Raw genomic sequence first — 12092 nt, 5'->3', positions numbered from 1 at the left:
GCCTACACCTCCTCCTCAGCGTTGCTCTTAATCTACTCTTTGCCCAGCGTGTACTTGTATAAGTAATTTCAGGACGAGAGACTATGAAGTAATAAGAGGACGACAGACTATGGTTTGTGTAAGCTGTATTTTAATGAAGATATTAGCCATCTGGTATTCGGATGTAACAGTCGTCAATTTCCCAACAGGAGGATGCTGTAGATTATTATACCAAAGTTACAAACGAACTGATGGAAGAATATTCAAAAGAGGAACAAGCTGTTCACAATAACCCTCTGGGAATGGCTTTTGTAACATTTCAGGAGAAATCCATGGCAACCTAGTAAGTTTTGTCTGCTGTCTTGTTTATTCTCTTTGAACTGTAATAGTAGAACTGATCTCCTGTTTGTGTCGCTTGTGTGCTTATGTTGGTTCTTCTTCCTTTCTTCTTCTCCACCATCCTGTGGATTTGGGCTGCTTTATTTTTTGGTAAGTTTTCCTGTAAGTGTGCTTTTAGCATCTGTGCGTTGAGTGGGAAATGTATCTAAGGGACTAAATGGGTCTGGACACTTACTGGGGTAAGGAGCCTTTCTCTTCTCTGTATACAGTCCCTCAGTGTAGGTTAATAGTAGGCCAGACTAATTGGCTCTTGAATACAAGTTACTGATTTCTCCATTTCTACTGTGCAGATGGTCCAATTACTTAATGATCACAGTGGGTACAAATTACACTGCTAGTTAGTCATCTCAACCAAGCAGAGTCAGGGACTGACCTGGTCATAGGTGATAGATACTCATTATGTATCTCTCTTACCTGTTATTACAGATATATATGTAGGCCTACTATCAGAAGTTGTTCAGTGCTTTTTACTTGGTCATCTGTAGAGAAAATGCATGTAGCCTCTTGTTTTCTGTTGGCTCTTTGTGAGCATCTTTTACTGACACAAAGTGGGCAAAGGGAAGCAGAATTGTATTTGTCTTACAAAAATAACACAGCCTCTCATTTAAATGGTCTGCATTCTTTTGACCCGCAAGTCATGTTGGAGAGCCAGTCTTTCAGGCTTCTTTTCCATGAAGTCTAGGGTATAGAATTCCTTGCAAAAATTTGAGATGCTGCAGAAGATTTCGCTTGCTGCTCTTTACCCAAGTATAATTGTGTGGTAAAATTTGCTTCCCTCCTGATTTTGTGATGTTACACACCACTTTTAGAGAATATAAAGCATGAAATGACATTTTAAGATGTGAAACTGAAAGAAGAAATAAGCACTGAAGTTAATTCTCTAGCTACTGATTTATCATATACAATTTTGTTGGGATAGTCTCCTTGGGCTGTATTGCAGGCGTCTTTGCAGTTCAATTAGCAAGAACTGAAAAGATTTTAATTAGTTTAGCTTGGAACTGATGCAGTGGACTCCAGTCTCTGGAAAATTAGATTTGATGACGTGTGAAGCTGAGGCTACCAGCAAATGAGGAAGTTATTTGGTGCCCTTACTAGGCTTTGCTCCACAGAACCCTGAAATAAGATGGGGGAAACGGGAAGCCAGGACTGAGGTTCATGGAGTCAGGTTAATGTAACCATCATTAATCAACCCAGTAGAAGCTGGGTTAATGATAGTGCTTGGTAGCATAGTAGTGCTAAAGCTTGCTCTGTATATATGTTTTTAACTAAACTGTCAAAAAGTATCATTAACTTTCTTAAATTCTTGCTGCTGCAAGATGCTGGCAGTTTGACACCACTACTAGAGTTCTGGTAAGGTAAAGATCTGGGGGGTTATATTTGTTTGTTTGGTGTTTGTGTGTGTGTTTTTCTTTATGTTAAGAACACAACTGAGGAACAAGCATGTTCAGGAATTCCAGAGTCTGCCTGTTCAAGCATAATATATACTGTTTCTGTGCTTATCTATATGGAACTTCTTTTGCACAGTAACACAGCCAGAGCTGTACTGTCTCTGAATATATGCCTATAACTACTGTTGCTGTGTTTTTAGAAGTCTTTGAAAGCATTAATTCGGGGCATGTTTAAATTTTGTTTAAATACATTGATTGTCAATCAACTCATCAGAAGATAAAATTGAGTACTGTGATTATTTTAGGAGTGGGTAAATGAAGGTAACATTTTGAATTGTGAGAATACCAGCATGGTACAGGTTTTTTTTACTGAGAACTCCAGGCCAAATTGGCTGGTTTTGATACTGGTGTAATGAAAAGAGAGTGCAGACTGATCCTGTGGTCTGCCTTGATTTGAAAACACCAGCTGTAATTCCATAAAGAAGAGTTTGGAGAACTGGCAGTCTTTATCTTGATTTTTTTCCAGTGCCCTCAGATTTTCATTTATTTTTTTAGGTATTTATTTTACTGAGTTACTCCTGTTGTTAGTGTTGGTAGAAGCACTGAATAGTTCAGAACTGCTTGTAGTTTCAAACTTTGCCAGGTTGTGACATTGTTACGCATATATTGTTACCTCAGTGCTACCTTGATCTCTGTTATTAAAAGCAGAAGCACGTTATTACTCTTCCCAGTCTTCTCAATACATATGCAGCATTTTTGGCTGTAATTATTTGGAAAAAGCCTCCTCTTCTTTTTGTCTCTTACAGTATCCTTAAGGACTTCAATGCCTGCAAATGTCAGAGTATTAAGTGTAAAGGAGAGCCTCAGCCATCACCTTATAGCAAGGAGCTGTGCATATCAAGCTGGGAGGTTACATACGCTCCTTACCCTGAGAATATCTGTTGGTAAGATTCCCACCTTGCCTCCGTTTATTTATGATAATGTAGGTTTAGAATGGGGACTGGAGAAGGGGGCTGAGTGCATTTTTCTTTAACCCTAAACTGGAACATTATCTAGTATTTGGATGTGCCTAATCTGCATCTTTATTTCCATTACTGATGTGCGTCACTGACCTTGGGGAGGCTTCTTGGAGTTTTGCCACCCCAGAGTTCTGGTACCTGTTGTTTCTGTTAACTAAAGCTAAAAAGTATCAACTTATCAATGTCTATACCTTAGCGTTCCAATGTTTTGAAGAAGAGGAGGCACAGGGGTTTGCCAAGTTAGTTACTTAGGTTCACAAAAAGTTGCCATGATTGGAGATCTGGCCCTCTTTGATCTGTTCTAAACAGTTAGCTTTGGGGTTCAAATTATTCCAGTCCTTTGGGAACAATTGCAGATGGTATTTAAGAAGTTTACCTGTTTAATAAGGTGGTTTAATGCTCTTTATAGTGTTTAATGCTGTTTTAGTATAGCGGGAAGGGATAAAGGGGTTTTCATTTTTCTCTAGTCACAATTTCTTGGTAGGTTCTGCCTCTGATAGCTGTTCTCCTTGCAGAAATTCTCTGGATCGTCTTCTATCTCTGTCTTTTCTTGTCCTAACTTGTTTAGTACTTCCGTATTATCAAACAGTGGAGAAAGTTTGCAGTTTTCTTTATTTCTAATAGCAACTGAAACTTGTGTGCTTTATTATATAACTTTGAGGCTATGAAAGCTCAAGTTAGAAAAAGCAGTTCCACCTGTTACTTGACAGCGTGTGTGTGTATATATATGTTTTTAACAGCAAATGCTTTCTGCTTGTTCTGCTTGGGTTTATGTCTTTTCAGGAAGAATCTTTCGGTGCGTGGACTGAAATGGTGGTTCAGATGGGCTTGCATTAATTTGCTGCTTTTTATTGTGCTATTTTTTCTTACTACCCCTTCCATCATCATCTCAACTATGGACAAGTTCAATGTCACTAAACCTATTCACTACCTCAATGTGAGTATCACCATATGTTTGGATAGAGCTGTGTATCAGACCAAAATGCTGATAAACTATCAGGTGAATAGTAAGACAATGAAATAATGTCTATAAACTTAATTCAGTTGAAATTATCAGTATTGCTTTATATAACTGCTGATTAAAAAGCAGCATCAGAATCAGGTCTTCTGTGCTTCGATAGTAGGCTGAAGTAATTTGAGACTTTATATTATTATATCTTGTTTGTTGGAAAAAGCTGCATTCTAGATTTAAATAATTCTAAATTCTGTAATCAAAAACCTTTGCCAAAAACGGAATTTCAAGTCCAACTTGTAGTTTGATTTTTTTTTTTTTTTTTTATAAGAGAATAGGGGAAGTCAGATTTTAAACTCTGAAATATAATACCATGATTTTATTTCTACATATAAGCTGCTTGTGACACTTCACTCTCACGGAATTTAATTCCCAATCCCACTCTTTTTTGCCTTGCACACTGGTGCTGAGCACCCACTCATTTTAAGACTGTATCTGAATATAATTTCCACAGTCCAACCTCTTAGAATTTACAAAAAGCAAAATATTGCAGCCTCTGTTCAACCACAACTGCATTAAAATGTTTGTAATACTTTTACCTTTTTTTGCCCCCCTCTAGAATCCTATTGTCAGTCAGTTTTTCCCAACGCTCTTGCTCTGGTCCTTCTCAGCTTTACTACCAACAGTTGTCTATTATTCAACTTTACTGGAGTGCCACTGGACAAAGTAAGGAAGATCTTCCTCTGTTTTGGCCTTATCAGCTGAATTACTAAGATAAATTGAGAAAGTGCTTATTTTCATGGAGCTTTAAATCCACAGACCCTCTTGTAGCAAGGAATGTCATGTTCTTGTCTGTTGCTAATGTTATATCCAGCACCCTGGAGTTTAACTTGTTGTCGGCACAGCAAGTGTTACCTGACCTCATGCTCGCCCCCTCTTTGTGTTTAATCAATACAAAGTGCATAAGCAGGCTCAGGGAGTGTAGCTTCAACAGGAACATGGGAAGTGCCTCTGATTCCGTAACTAGCTCTCTCTCTGTGAAGGAGATGTGGGTTTGGATCCCCTCCAGGCTGAGAACATCGCAGAACCCCAGAGTCCCATCTCAACAGGAAGTGCTCCAACTGCTCATGCTACTTACAGAAAGGGCATCCATCTGTTTGTTATTTTTGTGTGGAAAAAGATGGTCTGAGCTTAACTCTTGATACACAGCTTGGATGCTGTTGAATATTAGTAGTGGTGATAAGAGATCTATGGGACCAAGGGCCAGCAGATTTTCAGGTATGACTGCAGAGATTGACATGCTGCATTGACAGATTATCTGAACTCAGCCTAGCTTGGTTTGGCACTCCAGATTTCATCCCCAGTTTACCTGCAGTTACATAAAAGCCCGATGCTGCACACTGAAACCCAGCTTCACTCAATCTTCTTCCACAGTCCCTGCAGCCAGTTTTTGGTTTTGTTTTTTTTTATATTCTAAGAACAATTTTGGTTTTTTTACTTCTGAATTACTTGCATCATTCCCTTGTAAGCCATCATATCCAGAATGTACTGTTTATTCATCAACGTTGTATGCTTTTCATCACCTTTTTATTTTTTTGGTGCTTGCAGTAGGCACATGAACTTTGAGCCCTTCTCAATCAGCTGAAATAGTTTTCTGAAGTCTAGTTATCACAGATCTGATTTCAAGCCTCAGTATAGTTACACTGATCTGTCCCACAGTGCCCAAGGGCTTCGTGATCCTGTAATCATAGAGTAAATACCTCAAGTTGGAAGGGACCCACAAGGATCATCGAGTCCATAATAAGACCCTGTGGTTTTAATGCCCTGTGAGATACCACCTTTAACAGTCAGAGTTGTTTGTAGCAGTCACTGCACTTTTCTGGCTCCAGCATTCACTAGATAGATGTTCCTGCTACTGTAGGGGAGGGATCTAGCATTAGTAGTGTCATGTTGTTCCCGAAGACTTGACCCTTGGTAAGGACAGTCAAGTAGCTTGTCTCAGTGTCAAGTTTCTTGGCACTGGTACCCTTTTCAAACGGCCTGATCCCTCTTGGCATAACACTTGAAGAACTGTTTACAAGCTCTTGTGAGATGTGAGTGTCATTGGATGAGAGACCAGGCAAGATTGTCACAAATCCTCCTGCTTGTGGTGCAGACCTGTAATGGTGCTAATCCAGGGTCTGGATTAATGTTCAGAAATACCTCCTTTGCCTAAGAAGGTACTGAGAACCTTTTTGGTCCAAATTAGTGAATATCTGAAAGATATTATCAAATATTAATATCTTTCGATATTTGTTTTGGGAGTATCTTGTAGCAATGTGATATGGTTGGGGAAGCTGGAAGTCTGATGAGTACTGACATTCCCCAGGCAAGATCCTTCATGTGTGGAAGTCTTTCATATGAGTTTCTTAATAACTTTTTTTTATGTTGGTAGATCTGCAGAGAACAGAATAATGATGCATAAAGTCTACATATTTTTGATTTTCATGGTACTGATTCTGCCCTCCCTTGGTCTGACCAGGTAAAGAATCATAGTTCAGTGTTGCAGTGTTTGAGTATTTTTGTTGCATGCAATAACTTACTTCTGGTTTCTAGTTGCTAGTTAAGGTATAGTTGATGTACCCCCACTCCCTCCAGTTTGTATGGTTATGTTGTCATTACACATTAGATTTCAGTGTTCACCTTTCATGTGAGGACCTCCTAGCCCTTATAGTTTACAAAGGCTGACTTTTTCTTTTAACAGAGAAATTTAAGACCTTGTAATATCAGTGACTAATTGAAAGTCACCCAAACTCCCTATCATAGTGAGAACCCAGTTTCCTGCCTATGTCTTATACTTCAGTTGTAGCTGTCCTTTTCTTTCTACCTTTATAGTAGGTTTTCTTGGCTGACCGGGTAACATGTGTTTGATCCCTCTGTATAATAGTTACTAAAAATGAATCATTAAAACTTTAGTGTGAAGTAGACATTTCTGTTTGATTCTGTATCTTTTTTCCTATTTATGACTATTAGTTATTGCGATAAAACTAAAGTAGTGGTCAAATTATTTGATTAAATTCTCTATCCACTCTCCTGATCTGAGCTGCTTAAAAAGAGAAGCAGTTTTACACAGTACTGAGCTGTTGGAGACTGAATTACATTAAGCATCTTTCTTTCAGCCTGGATTTCTTTTTCCGTTGGCTGTTTGACAGAGAATCATCTGATTCTGCAGTTAGGCTGGAGTAAGTATTAACAACTCCTTGCTAAAGGAGTACTTAGGACTTTTTTCTTTCCTGTTGACTAACTTTGATTAGTGTATATTAAAATTTGCTTGGGGTTGGTGCCCTGTGGGTTGGTGGTGAGCTTCTGAATGGGGCGGGGAGAATGCAAGTGATTTTGCTCTGAAGAAATCCATACTTTTTTCCTGCTAGCTAATGCATGCAGTCATTCAATAAAGAGACAGTTATTTTCCCCAAACCTCACAAGTTTTATAGAAGAAAGGACAGGATGATATGGGGTAGGTGAGTGGGGACCAGAAAATGTGCTGAGATTGAAGCATATCATGGACAAGGGGATCTTTCCAAGGATTCCAGTGAGACCAAATTGCTGCAGCAGTTCTCATTCTGAAATCCATTGACTCTTTGTTTTTAAGTAACGTGAATGTTTTCACATCAGCCTTGCGAAGTTGCAGTTATTGGTTATTATAAGCTCTTGTGACTGTGGCTGGAGGGAAAGAATAGAATGCTATTATTGGGACATAGGTTTCCAAATGTTTCAAAATCAGTAGCAAGAATACAATTAGGAGTTACTCAGCTAGGAGACAATTATTCTGTTGCAGTCTTACCGTGTCTCAGGTTGCAGACATCAAATGATGCTCTTGTCTGCTATCAGGCCACCCATCAGACTGCTGTATCTTTTCATAAAGAGTTTATTCCTCATCCAAACTGCAGCTCAGCCGGGCTTGTACAGTGTACTCCACTTAGTGCACTCATAGCCATGTAGTACCCTTTTTCAACTAAATTATTAGGAGTCTTCTAGCCACTTCTAATCATAAGAGATTTCCAAAGGCAATAGGGCTCCATTGCCTATATGTTATATTTACTTGTCTGCTTTCCAGTCAGTGTCTGATGTCTTTCCTTGCAGATGTGTCTTTCTGCCTGACCAGGGAGCCTTCTTTGTGAACTATGTGATAGCCTCTGCTTTTGTTGGCAATGGGATGGAGCTACTTCGTCTGCCTGGCCTCATCCTTTACACCATACGCATGATAATGGCCAAGTCCACAGCAGAAAGGAAAAACATTAAACAGGTATTAGAGCACCTCCTTAGCAAGAGGCAGTTAAATGACTGATCCTTATCAGAAGTAGTGGGAGCCTCCATCCTTCACACCATTAACTGCCATCTCCTGTCGTTTTGGGGTTGGTTTTTTGGTCTTTGTTCACTCAGCCATGACAAGTTCATATTCCCTTCATTTGCAGCACAGATAATGAGGGGGTATTTATTCAAGTCAGAGATGGGCAATAAGCAAATGCCAAGCTCTGAACTTCAGGTATTATTCTCTTCATAGCTCCAAGTCGGAGTTTTATGATTTGGATTTTATAGGAGAATTATGATAATTATTTTAGAGTCTCAACTTCGGGGGGGGGATTGAAATTCCAACCTGTCTGTAGTTAGTTCCTTCTGTCAAGCTGCAGACATGTGTAACTTGCACTAATCTGAACATACACCTATCGAAATGTACACTTACTTTCTGTGTTCCATTTTAAGTGGTGCACTTCCACTTGCAGGTGGTGTGTTGTCTTGCAAATTGAAATCAGAGGTGTTAAAATGGGAATTTAAGCCTGTCTACAGCTGCCCGTGTTCTTCTTTTTATGGGTGGGTGGGTTCCATTTTTAAAAGATGCTTTTAGGTATTCACTTCTGTTAACTGTTGTGTATTACCCCTTGCTGTGGTTGAAATTACTTACATTGCTCTCCTCATCACAAGAGGAAGAAGTGGGAATACTGACCGCATCAAAGCTTTGATACCTTTGACTTTCCTGGGAAAGCCAACACAAGGAACAGTACAGATTCAGTAGAATCTGCAGCAAGATGGAGGTTCTGAGTTTGGCATGATTATTTTCTGCCTTGTGCTTTGAAGCAGTTGCTTCTGGTAGATGAGAACAGATTCCCTGAGGAATTACTTTAAGGCTATGAAAGAAGCAGTGTATTTTTTGTAAGTAGGATGCTTAAAATGCAGAATACTTCATTGCTGTAATTACATCATTTATTCCTCTGGGGGAAATCACTGATCTCTCATGGGGAGAGATTAAGAGAAGGTGAATTGTTGTGTTAGTGAATCTGTTCTGAACTCCTGACACATTGATAGATGACATGAGAGTTTTGAGTGTTTTGTTTTTGTCCCTAGCAACAAGCGTTTGAATACGAATTTGGAGCAATGTATGCCTGGATGTTGTGTGTGTTCACTGTCATCATGGCCTATAGCATTACGTGTCCCATCATTGTCCCGTTTGGTAAGTTTTCCAGTGAGCTGTGGGCACTGTTGAGAGCAAGATGGGAGCATGTGGGAGGTCTGGAAGGCCCAGTTCTGCGTGCTTATTCCAGCAAAAATGCTAATATTCCAACTTTCTTTCTTGGGGGAAAAAACAGGGCAGAAGCTGGTGACTGATGTAGCTCTTGTAGTGCTTTAGAAGTTGAAAGTCTGTTAGATTATTTTATTTCTCAGGTTTGAGCTTATTGGCTCTGGTGGTGCTTTTTAATAGTTAAACATAAGAATTTAGGTCAGTTTGGGAATGAGAGGATTGTCTTTATCTCTGGGTTCTTGAGGGCTGGGAGAAGCAAGCTGCAAGAGAATACCAAGCCCAGAAGTCCACCTTAAGGAGCTGAACTTGACTTGAGACATTCTGATCCCCAGATCCTTTTGGCACGTTTGAAATGAGTTTTGTCCTGAAGTTGGAATGATGTGTGTAAAACGAATCAGGTCACTAGGAGATAAGGGCATGCGGATGGAATACAGCTGCTCTGTGGTGTAGATGCAGCTTGCAGTCCTACAGTGCCCTGAGAAGGTCTCCAGATCTGAGGCACAGACCTCCTTTTTCTATTTCACTTGGTTTATCTCTGTCCCATGAACAAAACGTAACATTTCTGCCCTAAGTTGTCCATTGACTTGGCTACTTTCTTCTTCCTGTATAGCCACTAAATGCTGTGTGGGTGTGCAGGAAATTTAGCAATCTGTCTACAAGTCATGGACAGTTGTCCATCTTTAGTGACTGTGACATGATCTACATCTTATTTTATTGAGTCTTTTATTCACAGAGATTCTGGACTGTCATAAGAATTATGTATAAGGAATCATTTCAGCAGCTACAGATATTTCCACTCTGAAAACCCATTTATCAGGCATAAGTAGTACTGAAACCATTTTATAGAGTTGGTATTTTCCCTTTCTAATCCCAAAGTGCAGTTGTAAATATCCGAATGTGTTGCTGCACACCAGAGCTATTGCAATTCGTAGCTGTCACAGCAGAAACTGGCTTTCTTTTAGGATAAGAAATAGCCGACTTGAAATCCAGTCATGAATCTGTTGAAAGCTAAGGGGAGACGCGAAGCCACTGTTAGACCTTTCTTGCTTACCAGTGCGGTGGTGGAGGAGTTACCAAGTCTTCCCTACTGGTTTGGCCTCATGTGCCAGGCTTAGGAAGAAGCTCTGGGTCCTCTCTGGGAGGACAAGTAGAGCCACAGAGAAGTATGTGGAGAGGAGAGATGGGGAGACCCTGGGGGTCTTGGGCTGGGGATGCAACAACCTCAGTAGCAGGATACCATCATGCAGCTGTGCCCCACTCAGCTGTGTCTGCCATTGGTATCTAGATTTCAGTCACTTGATTAGTGACTGACATCTAGACATCACTCCTCCAGTAGTGAGGTTCTTAGCAAGTCTTCTTTTACCAAGTCTTCTGCTTTTTATCAAGTCTTCTTTCACAGCCTCTCCTTGGCTCTCCTTTTTTTCCTTCCAGGTTTAATATACATACTCCTGAAGCACATGGTTGACCGTTACAACCTTTACTATGCATATCTGCCTGCCAAGCTGGAGAAGAAGATGCACTTTGCAGCTGTGAATCAGGCCCTTGCGGCTCCGATTCTCTGCCTTTTCTGGCTCTATTTTTTCTCCTTTTTGCGGCTAGGTAAGTAAGTATTACCTGTTCCCATGCAAAAGCTGCTCCCAGCTTGCCAACTTACCTGAATGATGTGTGAAGTTTCAGAGGCTTTGTGGGCTTTTCTTCTTCTTTCCCTACATGGGAAGTCATAGTGGTTACCCGTGGCACAGAATTATCCAACATTTGCAGCTTACAAAAGCTTGTATAAGATACTTTGATAGAGGCGGCTGATAATGTCCACTCCAGACTGTTAGCATGGAGCTTTATGTTTCTTCATTTTACCAGAGATCATGTGTTCCCTAAATCTGGAGAGTTTGATTTGGCCATTTGGGCTATAAAGTGACAGTAAAAAAAACCCAACCCCAAATCAATTCAGAATTAGCTGTTTCTAGTAAGATGGGCTCTATTTTCACTACCTGCATTGATGTATTCTGTGCATAAGTTTAATTTGCCTGGGTGAATTGGCTACTGCCTCTGTGGTACAGCTGGCATTAGAAAAAACCTTAAAACACTAAAATTTTGGGTAGATCTATGCTCTCCATCAGCCATTAAGCTTCACATAGCAGACTGCAGTGAGATGGTGACTCTCCTCCCCATATTGTAACATAAAAAACCATGTTTTGTGTGTAATTTATTGTAAAAATAGGGATGTTCTGTATCTTGCAAACACGTGGCATTGATAATATTGGCTGTGGTGCACTAGTAGCTTTGACATCAGAAAAGGTAGGTGATAGCTTATGGCTTTTTATCCATGAAACAGGAAGGAAGCATTTAGCAAGGAACAGGGATGCCAGTGATGCTGGGAGGAGTTGGGTTTCCCTTCTTGGGAAGGAGGCCCTTGCTGTCCAGCTGGATTTTCCTCTTTGCTTTCTCAGCAGTGATGACAAATGATTGGCTGTGCATTGTGTTTTGCTAGCATACCAGTAGTGAAATAATAATGTTGGCAGACTCTTCTCTAACGTTAGAGATAGCTCCCTGTGGAGGTAAGAGGCCCTCAAAACTGTTGCTTCAGGCTGTCCTTGGGTTTAAGCAGATGTCCCTGTATTACTTGTATATTTGAGAGCTTGTTTTTTCCCCTTGCTTTGAGAGATGTCTTTGTAACCAGGAAGACCAACAAATCTATGCCCTTTAAAATAACAGCAAAATTGCTAGAGCATGCTTTAGAAAAATCATCTCAAACACACAGCAGTTGATGTGCCTCTTTAATTGTTACGAAGGAAATCCTG

General features: G+C 40.2%; 1 protein-coding gene across 1 annotated transcript in view; it reads left to right on the top strand.

Annotated features, from left to right (window-relative positions):
• TMEM63A (transmembrane protein 63A) overlaps positions 1–12092 on the top strand; it is a 29044-nt gene that overhangs the window by 13383 nt on the left and 3569 nt on the right. The window contains exons 11-19 of the mRNA XM_057398838.1: positions 189–322; positions 2573–2710; positions 3569–3722; positions 4357–4463; positions 6172–6258; positions 6896–6958; positions 7860–8022; positions 9120–9225; positions 10726–10893. Coding sequence (XP_057254821.1) covers positions 189–322; positions 2573–2710; positions 3569–3722; positions 4357–4463; positions 6172–6258; positions 6896–6958; positions 7860–8022; positions 9120–9225; positions 10726–10893 — 1120 coding nt within the window. The remainder of the gene's footprint in view (positions 1–188; positions 323–2572; positions 2711–3568; positions 3723–4356; positions 4464–6171; positions 6259–6895; positions 6959–7859; positions 8023–9119; positions 9226–10725; positions 10894–12092) is intronic.

This window comes from Pezoporus wallicus, unplaced genomic scaffold (genome assembly GCF_028554395.1).
Source record: "Pezoporus wallicus isolate ANWC-B61680 ecotype Strahan unplaced genomic scaffold, APGP_CSIRO_Pwel_v1 contig_5231, whole genome shotgun sequence".
NCBI lineage: Eukaryota > Metazoa > Chordata > Aves > Psittaciformes > Psittacidae > Pezoporus > Pezoporus wallicus.
Note: the sequence above shows the minus strand (reverse complement) of the source record. Positions and strands in the feature narration are given on the sequence as shown.